At 40.7% G+C, this 15,712-nt stretch overlaps 1 protein-coding gene across 1 annotated transcript in view; it reads right to left on the minus strand.

Moving 5' to 3' along the window:
• Nucleotides 1-14,552, minus strand: part of LOC129681357 (serum amyloid P-component-like) — a 29,691-nt gene extending 15,139 nt beyond the window's left edge. The window contains 7 exon segments of the mRNA XM_055613272.1: nucleotides 3,826-4,065; nucleotides 4,171-4,395; nucleotides 7,150-7,230; nucleotides 13,774-14,177; nucleotides 14,180-14,258; nucleotides 14,260-14,383; nucleotides 14,491-14,552. Of these exon segments, the coding sequence (XP_055469247.1) occupies nucleotides 3,826-4,065; nucleotides 4,171-4,395; nucleotides 7,150-7,230; nucleotides 13,774-14,177; nucleotides 14,180-14,258; nucleotides 14,260-14,383; nucleotides 14,491-14,552 (1,215 nt within the window).
• Nucleotides 14,553-15,712: the final 1,160 nt, after the last annotated feature.

A 15,712-nucleotide genomic window follows, 5' to 3' on the forward strand; every position in this document is an offset into this window, starting at 1 on the left:
GATTGCTATAGTTAGTTTGAGGCCAAACAGGCTAATTCAGTCAGAAGTAAGAGAAGCTGGTTTGAACTGGTCAGCTTGGAGAGGAGTTTGAGCCAGAACAGCTGAGTTGAACCAGACAGCCAGAGTTTAGAAAGAACTAGAAAGGGTAAGCTTATTGCAGTAAGCCTCCAAGATGACAATTACAGGTGGAGAATAAAAGTTAGTTTTATAGCTTGGGAACCCACATTTCCCAGCACTATTTGCTGAAGATGCTGTCTTTTTGACATTATATATTTTTGGGCACCTTTGTTAAAGATCATGTTGCTATAGTTTTATGTCTTATATCTGGGTCTGCTACTCTATTCCATTGATCTGTATGTCCATTTTTGTGACAGTATAATGCTTTTCATAAAAAAAGTTACTATAGCTCTGGTATGAAAGAGCAGGAGGAGAAAAGGTTTAAGTGAGGATGGGGGTAGGCAGTGGGGAAATGAGAGATATGAGTAAGCTAACTAAAGCTAAGAATATGTGAAGATGCCTAATGAAAAATTTTTAAGCTATTTAAAGCATGGTTAAAACAAACAAACAAACAACAACCGTACATGACCAGGAAAGCTATAGACTCTAGGGGGAGAACCTATTGATACTATTTTTCTAAATGGTCATATTGTCGAACTCTCTTCTAAATAATTTTATGTTCATATTCATAGATTTTTGCAACTCTCAGCCTTGGTCAGAAAAGCTTCTTATTACAGTGGGTACTGGCTAATGCAGAGAGACTCATAACTTCAAAATGTTGAGAAAAAGCAACTAAGTGCTCAGTCACACATTTATGATGCTCAACCCCCAGCTCAGGGCACATTACAGAAGAGGAAGGTAGAAAGAATGTAAGAGCTGGAGGATGGGGAAGAGTGCTACAAAAGGCTGGCTTTTGTACATGGCATGGCTGTTACATACATTAACTCACAGACGCTTTGTCTACATAAGACCTTCACAAGCTCAAGAGAGTTAAAAAGTCCAACATGAAGGTGCTCCTGATGCCCCATCTTTAGATGAGGAGCCAATTCCAGTTGTTTCCCCCTGACAAAGAACCACTTCTCATTGGTGTGTGTGGAGTATATGGTCATTGGCAGGTTACCAATGCCCCTGTAAATGACCACATTCATGAACCTATGTGGGTAGCTCTCATTGGACTTGGAAGATTTTGAAAAAGGATGTGAAGTTAGGAGGGAGATGTAGGTGTGTTGTGAGAGGGAGACTGGAGAGGCCTATATGGAGAGAATGGAAGATGGATATGCCTAAGATACATTGTATATACATATGGAATTTTTAACAAATATGTCCACCTCTGAACTTTGGAAGTGCTTTTTAAAAAAATCATGCCCAGTCTCTCCAATATATCACATACTCATTTGAAAATGGCTGAGAAAATTTTTGACAAATGTAGAAACAAAAATAAGATTTTTAAATGGAGCTACTGAGGTAAGATCTGAACATCCCACTTCAGAACAGATTTACTACATTGGAATTTTGAGGTTGTTTAATGCAATAAAGACACAGGAGTTCTGTCTCTTCAGAATAGGTCAACTGAGAAACATGTCCACATGTCTACATATGGCACACTTGAATATTTTGTCCCTTGTCCTGTAAACAACACAGTTAAGTATAGAAGTGTTGAAAGTGTAGGTGACTTGGAGAAGGAGGTCTCGTTCAACAGAATTTTTTGACCCGGGGTTGAAGTAGACAATAGAGACACAGTCATAACTGCCAATTCTGAGTAAGTGGGGAGGATGGTGACAAAGGCCTTATTTTAGCTACTAGTTGGACTATCTTTGAGACAATAGAAAGGATGAGAAATAGGAAATGATGTCCAGACCTCTAGGAATCAGATCAGAAGTAAACAGACAACAAAATCATTTTCCTATCAAAAATAGGAGAGCTTCAAGACAGGGAAGATGTCACAGAAGAAATGATCAACCACCATATGATGAAATGGTAAAGTAAATATGGGTATCTCATGGACATATACCATGGTCAGACTGATTATAAAGCTTCATTATTTTTTTTAAAAGCTGGATGTATGCTCTTCTTCATGATGAATGTCTCTTAAGGGTTTGTAGATAAGTACGTAGCAGTCAGAACATCTCTGTGAAAAAGTGGTTGAGGATGGTTAAAGTAATAAGAAGAGTGTTTTTGTGGCAGAACCTCCTAGGCTGGTTCTGGGCTACAAGGCTGGTGGGCAACCATGGAAGAACCACCATTATGTACAACATTTTCTCAAGTACATGGAGCTATGGAAGAGATGGTCAGAAACAACATCACAACGATAGCACAGTACTGTCAGTGGGAATCAATTTCATAGGATGAGAAAACACACCAAGAGGATGAACTAAGATTCGTGGAGTCTGGAAAGTTCCAGGAAAACAACATACAAACCCATGTCACTTCTGCCAGGTTGTGAGGTTTGTTCTTTGTCATTCTTCAGTTGCTATGTCTGAAAGCAATCCGAGATGTCAACATGAAAGAATTTTCATCATAACATGGATTTTAGGTCAGAGTTGGATAAATGAGTATAGGGAAGAGAGGGAAAGGAGTGTTGAGAGGAGAAGGAGGAAGTTGAGGAGAAGGAAGAGACAAAAGAAAGGAAAGGAAAAGAGAAGAATGAAAGGGATCAGTGTCTTGGTGGTTCTAATCAAGACCATGCTGGTTCATATGATCACATGTGCCATGCCCTCTCAACATCAGTCTTCTTCTCTCCTTAGTCTTCCCTTTAATCCCTGGTCCCCAAAGCACCACTGTGTCAGAATACTGCATCTCTTTTTAAAGTATTCTGAGGGACCTACTGTTATACTGTTGTGTATCCTTTTATTTTCCTATGGGAAATCCATGAAAGTCCTATCTCACCCCACCATAGATTTGCCCTGGGGAAAACAAGAGCAGCTGGGATACCACCATGAGGTTGAATTAGACTCATGGGTGGATAGCTTTGCTTAAGAGAAACTTCTAGTAACACTGTACTGAGAACAGAATTAATTTGAGGGAGAGCTGACCTTCAGGAACACAGTAGGAGTGAAGATGTGGTATTTCCACTTCCAGCCAGAATGGTTTAGATGAGGAGAAACACAGGCAAATATTGCTCTATTGTAGAAGTGTCCACAGGGACTTAAAGGTTTCAGGGAAAGTAACCAGGGAGAGAAGGGAATCTGGTGGGAAGAAGCGGGAGGCCCAGCAATGACAACAGAATATTAGACGTTCAATAAAGCCAGGGGTAGGAGGCAAACTAACATTTATTTTTGGGAGAAGGAAGTTGAAGAATGAAGAGATTTAATTTGATTTTATATTGCTAAATAATTTCTCCCCAAGGGCCTGGAGTCTTCATTTAATGCTGCTAAGAATGTGGTCATCACTTCAAGCCATTTAGAAAGTGGGGAGAATTGATGATGGTTTGGTACAAGAAAAGGGCATCACATGGATGGAATAAAATTCAGAATAAGGTAGAAAAGAACCCAAAGCCTTCTATTGTCCTGCTTTCTCTCTTGCACCACCACCACCCAGAATGTTTTTTTTTTTTAAATTAGGTGAGGGACTCTGAGATTGCTACCATATATCAAGTGGTGGTTCCAGATCATTATACTTAAAGGGCAAGAAAACATTAGCTGTCACCATATTTAGGTAACTGCCACTAGAAATCTAGGAAATGATCTAGATGTCTGGGAGCCTGGGAAATGCAATCTGGAAATCCCTGTGTTTTAGAAAATACTTCATCTTTGAAAATAAGAAGCCACATACTTCAGGTAGAGATGAGTGTGCCACTTACAGATGGATTGATTTGCATCAAAAGATTACCATGATGATGGGACTCTGCCATGACTTTCCTAAGTGCTTTTCCAGCATGTGATTTCTCTTTATTTTGTTCTGTATTTGGGGGATTTTAGAGTCCTCCATACAGTAAATGTCTCCTGAGGTTCTCAATTCAAAACTAGCATGAAGGAGCTTGTAGCTCAGATGGTACACAGTGGACTTCCTACTGTCCCAGAAGTGAGGTGGGAGGCTGATGGTAAAGTTCTCTCTGGTCTTCTTAGAGGCCTAAAAAGGAGAAACAAGGGAGCAAGGAGTGTCAGAGTTTGCCTTGGGAAAGGAGAAGAGGTTAGAAAGGGCACAGAGTTATTTAAAGACACGGTTAGTGTCAACCCTGTAGGTTGGCTGAGCTGGGGCTCCATGGTTGGAATGTCTGTCAATGAACATAATGGCTATGTCAACAGGGACCTCCCTCTCCCACCAAATGCTGTTTGAGTCCCAGACAGCGGTGAGCGTGGCTGAACACAGTAGCGGCAACCCTTCTACCACCCAAGACTGGGCCCTGTCTGTGGCTGAGCCTGCAGGCGTTTCTGTGTGAGGAGCACAGCAGCAGATAATCTGAAAAGCACAGTATAGCACAGAAAGGGGCTTTCAGAATGATTTATACATTCCAGGAGAATAAAAACCCCGCAGGAGAGTGAGAACACTGAAATGCGCTCATGCATCAAATTCTTAGCCATGAAGCCAATGTTCCTTCCAGAGATGGAAAAGAAAGCAGAGGGGGTAGTGTAATTTGTGGGTGGAAAGGAAATACTCTTTGAAAAAGGGAAGACATTTTCACAGACATCATGGACCTTCCAAAACATTTCAATCTTTATAAACCAAATTGGTGTCTAGAAACAGTCTTTTTTTTTTAATTAAAATATTCAGGCTAGATTGTCTTTGTAATTGAGTTTTGTGTATGAAAGAACAGTGAAATTAAAAGAAAAGTACCAACGTTCATCCCTCTTCCACTCCCTACTTTTCCCTCCTCACTGCTTTCTAAGTAAAATAGGTCTAAAGAGCCAGGGTTGACTTCACAAGAAGCGGATGATGACCTGAAGTATTGTAATGCTCAAGAGAAGAATGGCCTGTGTTCAGTACAGAAGCCTCACTAGACCAGAAAGCTGACCGACTTCTTGAGTGTATGGAATATGTCTGTGCTTTTTTTTTTTTTTTCCGAAAGATTGCTACAATGCCAGGAAATCTGATTGTCATTTTTTTGTTAATAGGAGTAAGAGAATTCCTGTACTTTTCCAGGCCCAGCCTTGTTAGTCACCAGGCCTGATGACAGCAGGTTGCCTACATCCCCACACAGTCCTGGCATACACGAGTATTTGCATGTTATTGTAGGATTCAAAAAGTGACAATAGCAAAGACACCAGGTGCCAAACACACCTGGGTTTGCCTTCACAGAAGCACCCCCTACCACCACCTCCCTGCCCCTGCCCCAGGAAACACTTCTCTTATCTAGCGTCTCTCTTGGGTTAATTTTCCAAGGATTTACTGCACACGTCTACACAGAGTCAGAACGTAGAAAAAAAACCTGGGAATGGCTCACAGGCTAATCACACAAGGAAACCGGGCTGCCTTTGTTGTTATGTGGCTTGCTACTGAGATTTCTCCCAGTGAAAAATAACTCAGCTCAATCGAAGGAGTGAAATTTCTTGGGTGCAATTCTTTGCTCTCCTGAATCTTTGTTAGTGTTTCCTTCTCTGTTAATTATCAGTGAAAAAGTGCTTTGGTGAAAGTGTGGTGTTCCTCCATCTGTGTCACAAGAGCTTACCTTGTTTCTCACACTAGCAGGGGACATGCATGGGTTTATTTGGAAAAGAATTAGGTCTGGTAACTGAGAATGACAAGGCAGTATAAATAATTCTTCCCCTCCTTTTTTTAAAATCTTCTTTTTCTTGTAAAACTATATACCAAGAAGTTAATGTTCCCTGGAGGTATTTTCCTCATTATCATCATAGAAACACTGAGGACACATGCCATGCTGTGGCATACACCCAGTTTTTCATGCATGTTAAAATCTAGTCCTTGCAAGATTTCTGTGAGGTTAATTTGGACAAGTCGCTGAAGCTTCTAGAGCTGAGTGAAGGGTTTTGTGTCTCTCATTCTGATAGTGTGTGACACTTGCCTCAGTAGGTATTGAGAGCCTGAGATTTACTTTCCTCTTGGGTCCTGTGGTTGTATACTACTGACCGTAATCACCTCTGTATGGGGATGGCTCTTGGAATCTCTCATGCTGATCTTAGAAAAGAATGGCTGTAGACAAAAACTAAACAGAAACCTCGTTGGCTTTATTATTCATTTATTTTATTTTTAAACATTTTTATGTATAAATGTGTGAATGTGTACATGTGTTTGTGTGTATATATATATATATATATATATATATATGTGTGTGTGTGTGTGTGTATATACATACACATATATGCTAGCGCATACATTTGTGCATGTGTGTGTGTTTGTGTGCATGTGTGTGCATGCACATATGCATACAGAAGCCAGACATGTGACAATGGATTTCTTCTTCAGTTGCCATCTACCTTGAACTTTTAGATATGGTCTTTTGCTGAACCTGTAGCTTGGTGATTTGCCTAAACTGTTTGGTTAGGGAGATCCAGGGATCTGTCTGTTTCTGCCTTCTCAGTGCTGGTATTACAATCACATGCTGCAGTGCTAAGCTTATATGCGGGTTCTGGGAATCCAAGCTCAACTCCTGAAGTTTGATTAGCAAGTATTTAACCTACTGAGTTACCCCTTATCCCTTGACCTACAAATTTAGGTTGTGTATAAACTTATCATGCACTTAGTCTTGTCCTGGTAAAGGCTAAAGGTGAGTCTTTCATAATTTCCTGTTCTCTTTCTTTGAATGATCTTATACTCTATAAGTATAAGATCATACTTATAGAGTGATCTTATACTTATAAGATAAGTATAAGATAAGTATAAGTATAGAGTATACTTATACTCTACAGGCAACAGAAAATCTGACAAATACATTAAAAAAATCTTCCATGTTTTTCAAATGTGACTTCATTTGGTTTTCTCTAATGCTCAAAATACCCTTTTTTATCTGTATTTCAAATAAGTCTGAGCCAAGACATATTTCAAGACAGAGATACCTTATTGTGTTAGCCTCAGACATTCCCAGTTTCCCTATGAAGCCAGAGCACAAAATATCAGGCCTCTTCTCTAGTATTTCATTGTGGGCTACTCTGGTAAAAACATCAGAACCTGGATGTACCTGGTACCTGGAACATCCCTGGAACCTGGACAATGCTTCCTGCTCTTTTGTAGCCACATAAATAAGAATCAGATCCTTACTCGTACAGCAAAGAGACTCAGATGTTTTGGTCGGAGATGTTTTCTAGGTCCCTCATTACACAACTGCTCATTGCTTGTTCCCTAAATATCACAGTTTTAACGACAAGCACAAGGAAGAGTAAAGTATCAAGGAAACATTTTTGGAATGAGCAGGCAATCGGTTGCCTGGATTATTATGACCCTCAAATATTTCTATATTTCTTATAAATTCCAAAGCACTCAAGTCATCTCCTGTGTCACTTTTTGCTGTTTCTGCTGTACTTGAGAAGAATGCTCAATTCCTCAATTGCCAGGAATGCTAATCCTATATTAAGTAATCTGAAATGGAACTGTCCTTTCTTTCTTTTTGAAAACTATTTTTTCAGAATATAATATAATAACATCATTTTGCTCTTCCCTTTCTTCTCTCAGAACCCTTCCATATACTCTTCATTGCTCTTTTTCAAATTCATGATATCTTTTTTAATTAGTTGTTGTTACATACATGTATATATAATACATACTCCTAAACACATAGATTTAACATGCTGAGTCTGTCTGTATGTTTTCATGGCTGAACATTCAGTGTTGGATGACTAACTGGTGTGCTCTTCCTTGGAGAAGACTATTTCTCTCACAGCATTAGTTTCCTGTAGTTCTTTGTGTAGGGTTGAGACCTCATTCGATGTCCTACTTCTACACTGATGTATCTATTAGTGTCATTCTTGTTCAGGTCATGTTTAGGCAGCCATGTTAAGACTTCATGGCTGTAGTTACTGACAATCCTAGGAGACACAATCTCATGGTAAACTTCCTGTTCCTCAGGCTCTTATGCTCTCTCTGCCCCATTTCTACAATATTTCCTGAGCTTAGGCCTGGCTGTTATGGCTGTTGTGGGTGGAATTTTTATTGGTCGTGGTTTTCTGTAATGGCCTCCATCTGTTGCACAGACAAGTTTTCTTGATGTGGGGAGAGAACTGTAGTTTTCTGTGTGTATAAAGACAGATATTTAGACTGTAGTTAGGGATCGTGCTGGTTTAGTAAAGTCATGATTGTAAGTCCTTTTCCTTTACTAGCCATAGGTAGTGTGCTAGGCACCTGGTAGCAATTATTATTTCCTTCTTGTAGAAAGTGGGTCTTAAGTCCAATTAGAGAGCTCTTGGTTACTGCCAAAGTATACATACCACTACTGCACCTTTAGAGTATCTGTATCATGCTGGTCATTGTGGTTCATAGTTGTCATGCTGGATAGGACTATTGGTTGCTTCTCACTTTTGGAAGCTTTCATAGAATCTCTGCTACCATGAAAGCTAGTCCTCAGAAAAGAAACATACAGGACAGTTCCAGCTCAGGGGCTTCTGGGCTCTCTGTCTAAAGTGCATGGTTTCTTCAACACTAGGCTCTGAATCTCTGTCTCTACCTTTTACCTGTGGGCAACCGAGGGCAATAGCAATGGCCTATAATGTTTTGAGAGTTACTTGGACAATTAAAAAGAAAACAATTAAAAAGAATGTTTCTTCTGCTTGGTGTTGAGGTTTTTGTTAGGTAGTTTTTGGCTCTTGGAAGGACAAATTTTCTTTAGTTTTTAATGAACAAATACTATTATAAATTAGGTACTAATGACAATTGCATACACAATTTCATATATAAGAACTGACAAAAGAGATGATTAGAAATCTGTGATGCTTGTGTTCCTCAGATAGAAGAAGGTGTGGCTGACTTTGGGAAGAGAAGGAACTTGTTTGGAGAGAGGTGCTGCTTTGGGTTGTTTGATAGAGTCATAGGTCATGGACCTAGTCTTTAGAGAAGATGGTTGTTGGTCTTGTAGTTTCTTTCACTTCAGGCTTAGTGAGAGGGTTCCCATGGAAACACAAAGCTACAACATGTTCCTTGCTATTTGAAGACTTACAGAACTTGAGAAAGCCAGGGCCATTGTAGAAGCGGGAAGTATTGTCAGAACTAAGATCATCATGGACTCCTAGAATTTACAGGGATAAAGGACGCTTGAATGTTTCTTTTGGATGAAGTATGGTCCACATAGCAGAAAGAACTGATTTACAGTTATCTTGGATCCTACCATAAAAGAGCCATTCCAGAAGTCAGAGGGTTTTTAAGTGCAAGAAACCCAGTATAAACACCAGATTCCGGCACACACAAACACAGTTACAAATGCTAGTTGAGAATAAATGATTCCTCCCACTCAGGTGGCGTTGGGAGGGGAATGGGAGACTATTACTCTGAAGATGGTTTATCTTCAGGTTTGAAGATGTAAAGGACGGATTACAACTCAGGCTGAGTGTTGTTAGAGATACCTATATTTAGACAACCTAGACTTATTAGAATATGAACTCCAAAAAAGGCAAGTATCATGATTATTTCACCGGCATAGCATTTTCAGTAGCTGGCATCATGCCTGGAATGGAATAGTGGCTCAATAAATATTGAACAAATAGATTCCACTATTTGACTGTACTGGATTCATTTCTGAAATTTGTTTTACGTTACTTGCAAAGGGGATGCTAAGTGAAAACAGCCTGCTGTGGAGATGCAATATTAAGGCAAACGGCGTGTCTGCGTGCTCCTAGCAGAAATACTGATTACTTTTGAATAAATAGTCATTGTTCATGCATGTTGATGGAAGGGTTTCTCTCTGTGTGTCTGTGTGTGTATAGAACGTGTACACTGCTATGTGTGTGGGTGCATATATCTGTATACGCATGTGAGGCGGCAAAGAAAGATGTCAAATGTTCTCCTCTGTCATTCTTTGCCATATCCCCTTGAGACAGGTTTCTGGACCTGGAACTCATCATTTTTAAGATGAGTCTTCTGATCAATGAGTTCCAATGATCCTTTGCCTCCACATCCCAAGCCCAGCTCTGGGGTTATGGGTCTATGTGACCACATCTGGCTTTAGATCTGGCAAGGGATTTGATCTCAGGTCTTCATACTTGCTTAGGCAGGACTTTTATCCTTAGACCAACCTCTGAAGTCCTAGAAAGGTTTCTTAACACTAATATATATATATTAATTAATATATATATATATCTCAAACCTGAACTTATAAGATGCATGCTGGATTCAGCTATGATCAGAGAAGCCTCCTCTTGTAGTAGGTGTGAGTGGCTCTGTAATACTCAGCCCTAACTGGGACATCTTCATCAAATCCCTCCGCGATGGCTCAGGGAACTGTTGCAGAAGAGGAGGAGGAAAGATCTTAGGAGTCAGTGGGATGGAGGATACCAAGGAAAGAAGGCCTTCCAGACACAAAGGGTCTGACCCACATGTGAGCTCATGGAGGATGTTGTAGCATGGATAGGGCCTGCTCAGATTTAAGCCAGATGGGGTCCAAGAAAGGAGAGGAGGAAGTGGACATAGTTCTCATCCCTGACTAAAAAGCCATCTCCAACTGACTCCCCCCCCCAAAAAAAAAATCAATGTGTTCTCACTGGATTCATAATCCACAGTTATGGGTAGGCCCCATGCTCAACAGTAGACATCAACACAAAATTAACTCAATGGTATTTTTTATTGTAAATTTTTTTGGTCTCATATTACTTTGGTTGGCAATTTTTTTTATTGCTCGTATGGCTTCCAATTTTGTGTGTTTGTATGTTTGTGTGTGTGTTTCTTGTGCTTTTTCTTCTTTAAAATTTTGGGTTTTTTTTTCTTTTTGCTTGTTTTTCAAAGAGAGAGAAAGCAGGTGTGGAGTTGAATGGATGAGGAGCTAGGGAGGATCTGGGAGGAGTTGGGAGACAGGAAACTCTGATCAGAATATATTGTATAAAAATTTTTATTTAAAAAAGGTAAAAGTTGTATGTGTGGGGCATGTGAACTGTGTGACCAGGGGAACCGGCCTGGGGCTAGAGTGAAGTTGAGATGTGTCCAAACCCTGAAAATCTCATTATTGGTACCAGCAGGAGTAAGGATACCTCCCTCTATGTACTTTGCCTGCATGTCTGAGACCACGTAGTCTTGCCTCTCCCGCCTTCACCATTCTAGAGGTAGTCATATAGCTTGGTAACAAGAACATGTCTGGCTAACACCTGAAATTTCTCTCCATGCATTCCCTGCACCTCAGTCCCAACCAGTGATATACACTCACCTGAAAACCCCTACCCACTCCCACATAGTTTATATAGCCTTATTCTCCCTCCATAAAGAGCTGTATCACTGGAAGAGCTGTGTCACTGAAAGGGCTGTACTCCTGAAAGAGTGGAATGATTCTAGCACCTGCACATATCAGTGCCTGGATACTCCATTGGGAAAACACAAACCCCAGGCTCCAGAATCGCATGAATGATTTCCACATCACTAAAATCTCCATCCAAAATAACTTGATGTTTTGAGTAGCAAATCTTCTGGGCTCTACCTGCTCCTTCTCAGCTGAGCTTACTGCCCTGTTATAAAGTTTCCAGATTTGTTCCCACCTGCTCTGGTCTGGTGTCTGCTTCTTTGTCCATTCTGAGTAATTGACCTCAGAAATAATTGCTTTGGTTATTGCTCTGGATGCCATCTTTGTGACTTTCGTGGGCTTCATGCTCCATTATCTTTGAGCTAGACCTGCCTTTTTTTTATCTATCTGCAGCTCAGACTCCACCTTCTTTGGGAAGGTGATCTCTTTAGTGACTGTGCTAGGTGCAGTGATTTATGCTTTTTGTAATCACATCAACAACTGCCACTAATAATATCTGAGAACCAATTTGGAGTGTTGTAGCTAGTGTGACCTTTTTTAAAAAATTTATTTATTTTTATCAATTACAGTTTATTTACTTGAATCCCAGCTGTAACCCTCTCCCTCATCCCCTCCCAATCCTGTCCCTTCCCTCCTCATCTCCTCCCATGCCCCTCCCCCAGTCCACTGATAGGGAGGTCCTCCTCCTCTTCCCTCTGACCCTAGCCTATCAGGTCTCATCAGGAGTGGCTGCATTGTCTTCCTCTGTGGCCTGGTAAGGCTGTCCCTGCCCTCAGGGGAAGGTGATCAAAGAGCAGGCCATTCAGTTCTTGTCAGAGACAGTCCCTGTTCTCATTACTATGGAACCCACTTGGACACTGAAATGCTGTGGGCTACCTCTGTGCAGGGGTTCCAGGCCATCTCCATGAGTGGTCCTTGGCTGGAGTATCAGTCTCAGAAAAGACCCCTGTGCCCAAATTTTTTGGATCTGTTGCTGTCCTTGTGGAGCTCCTGTCATCTCCAGGTCTTACTGTCTCCCATTTCTTTCATAAGATTCCCTGCACTTTGCCCAAAGTTTGGCTATGAGTCTCAGCATCTGCCTTGATACTGTGCAGGGTAGAGTCTTTCAGAGGCCCTCTGTGGCAGGCTTCTGTCCTGTTCACTGTTTTCTCCCTCATCTGATGTCCATCCTCTTTGCCTTCCTGAATGGGGATTGAGCATCTTAGGCAGAGTCCTCCTTCTTGATTAGCTTTCTTAGGTGTACAGATTTTAGTATGTTTATCCTATATTATAATTTCTTTAAGTGTTTCTCTGCCATTCTATATTCTTCTACAGAGAATTCTCTGTTTAGCTCTGTACCCCATTTTTAAATTGGGTTACTTGATTTGTTGCTTTTTAACTTCTTTAGTTCCTTACACATTCTGGATATTAGCCCTCTGTCAGATATAGAGCTGGTGAAGATCCTTTCCCTGTCGTTTTGTTCTGACAACAGTGTCCTTTGCTTTACAGAAGCGTTTCAGTTTCATGAGGTGCCATTTATTGATTGTTGATCATAGAGCCTGTGCTGCTAGTGTTCTGTTCAGGAAGTTGTCTCCTGTGCCAATGAGTTCAAGGCTAGGCTAGTACGACTCTTGCTGTACTGAGTTGTAACTGCAATGTACACAGAGATGTGGGGACTACGTTCCAGAGGACAAAGTCACTTGTTAGTGTTTAGGCAATATTTTGTGAGAAGCAGGAATCACGGAAAGAATTTAAAGAAGACATTTCTCTTAGCACTATTTATTACATGCTCAGCCAACATACAGTATGTCCTTGATAACATCTGAGTGGAATTATAAAAGCCAGGTGTTCTATATCACCACTGGGGCTTTTGAGACATCAAAGCATGTTTGTCTTCATACAAAATGATCCCAGTTTCTTACACATTTTTCGTTTTCATTCCAATTCTTACTTCCCCATCTCATTATATGCTGTCAAGTTCTCAACTGTCAGCAACCTGTCTCATTACAGTTGTGTCCCTTGAGCAACATGTGACTTTTTTTTTTCATTGACTTGTACTTGGAAAACAAATCAAAGGACTTCTGCTGCAATTTTACACATTTTTGGAGTTATTATTAAACCGATTACCAGTAGCTTTTAAGTGTTGCCACGTCCCTTCTTGCTGAACGCTATGACATTCTAGTTGCTTGAATATTTCCACCCCCTGCTTTACAACTCATTTTTTCTAGGTATTAAAATACTAATTATCAAAGAAAAAAAAACTAAAGCCAACAGAAAACATTTGAGATTATGTCAAACAGCAAACCAATGCAGGTGGAATTGGACAACATTTTTATTAGGCAGATATATAGGCAGGACATGCATAAAGAAGAAAAGGGTACAAACATAGGATTAAGCATTGAGTTGTGCTGGCATGAGCTCTCAGACATTGATCATTTCATTTTCATGAGATTTTGTTGTTGCAAGATCTTTACCCCACATCTGGGCTTGATGACTACATAGCCATTTATTTCATAGTTGAGAGCCCCCCCAATCCAGAACATTAGGATCTTAAGAGTGGAACCTTGGTACACAAGATAAATGTCTCTTGGGGTCAGTACTGAGTCCCACATGTACAAATCCCCAAACTCTCCCACAAAAGACTGGGACATATCAAACCCTCCACCATAGGTATCCTGCTCTTGTCCTAAGACAATACTGGGTTCACCTTTCACAGTGTAGCCCCTCTGCAGACCCTTTTTCACCGAAGGCTTCCCATTAACCCAAAATTCAGCAATGCCAGAGGAGGACTCCCAGCTAGCGCAGAAGTGCACTGGAGGAGGGAATTCTTCCACACCACGGGCTTTGACTTCTGAATGTCCAATGTGCAGATGGTATCCCCAACTTTTTCCTTATAGATTACTAGCTCATTGTCTCTGCCCCTGACATTATAGGAGAAAAGACTTTGAGAGCAGAAAAGGGTCGCTATAGGTTCGAAAACACAGTGTAACACTTGGCAGAGGTTTCTCCAGATGTGGAATCAGCTTCACATGATCACTTTAAGGTTCTCTGGGGAATACAAATACCTTCCCTCTGAGGTCTGTGAGAGAAAATAAATATAATGGGTTTCAACAAATTCAGAGAAACAGTACCTCAGATTTGACTTCTCTTGTTTTATGCTCCCTGACTGTAGCCTAAACCTCGTCCTTGTCTGGGCAAAGGCATCTGAAAGAAGGCTAGTGAATACCAACACCCAAAGCAGCAGCTTGTCCATGCTTGGTCCAGGGCTATGTTTAATGACAACAGCAGTTACTTGGGGAGGAGACAGAAAGGTGGATGCTCATATGCTTTTTTTTTTTTTAACTTTTATTAATTACACTTTATTCATTTTGTATCCCCCCATAAGTCCCTCTTTCCTCCCCTCCCGGTCCCCCCTCCCTTTCTGCATGCACGCCACTCCCCAAGTCCACTGATAGGGGAGGTCCTCCTCTCCTTATTTCTGATCTTAGTCTATCAGTTCTCATCAGAAGTGGCTGCATTGTCAGGGTTCTAGGTTATCTCCACGGATAGTCCTTGGTTGGAGTATGAGTCTCTGGGAAGTTCCCTGTGTTCAAATTATCTTGTTCTGTTGCTCTCCTTGTGGAGTTCCTGTCCTCTCCAGCTCTTACTATTTCCCACTTCTTACATACTATGCTCTTAAGACTTCAAGTATTTAGGTTTTGTATGTTTCTCTGTTGGTGATGGATGAGGTGTGGAGAGTGGCAACAGCATGTAGGGCACCTCCCAGGAACTCCTTCTTTCTGTCAATAATCAGAGTTGTTGTTGGAAAAGGAATGAGGAGAGAAAATGAATTCCAGGAAATCAATGGTAGTTACTCATTAGACAAAAGTCAGTGCAAGAGCTCTAATCCCTGTGACCCAGATTTTATTTCTGGGAAGAGAGACACTGCAGATCTGTAAGGCCTTACAGATGGAACAAAGTGCCAGGTTGGCCATGTGAGGAAGGCTTTGTGGCTGGGTGTCCATCTTATGACTGTGTGCTTTGATACTCAATTGCATACCTATTAAAGTTAGGCAAAGTAACCTTTTCCTGAATAGGACATTCTAGGTTTTTATTTTCTGTTAAACACCACACAAGTCTATTTGTTTCTTTGAATTGATTAATTAAATATTGAGTAATGTATCCAGGCATTACGAAGAGGATAAAGACAGCTGTTTGCCCTGAAGCTTAATAGTTTTCTATTATTGTTACTAAGCCTTTCCTTATTTTATGACTCATGATACTTTCTTATCCTAAACTTTTTCATTTATTATTTTGACTAATTTTTTTTTTGGTGACATATACTCCTGTTGAAATGTCAACAATCTCCCCATTTTCCACTCTTTCCTTTGAACTATTGGACATTAAGGGTGTGTCTTTGATGATGACCTCATC

The sequence above is a fragment of the Psammomys obesus genome, unplaced genomic scaffold (genome assembly GCF_907164565.1).
Source record: "Psammomys obesus unplaced genomic scaffold, mPsaObe1.curated_primary_1811, whole genome shotgun sequence".
In the NCBI taxonomy this organism is placed as follows: Eukaryota; Metazoa; Chordata; class Mammalia; order Rodentia; family Muridae; genus Psammomys; species Psammomys obesus.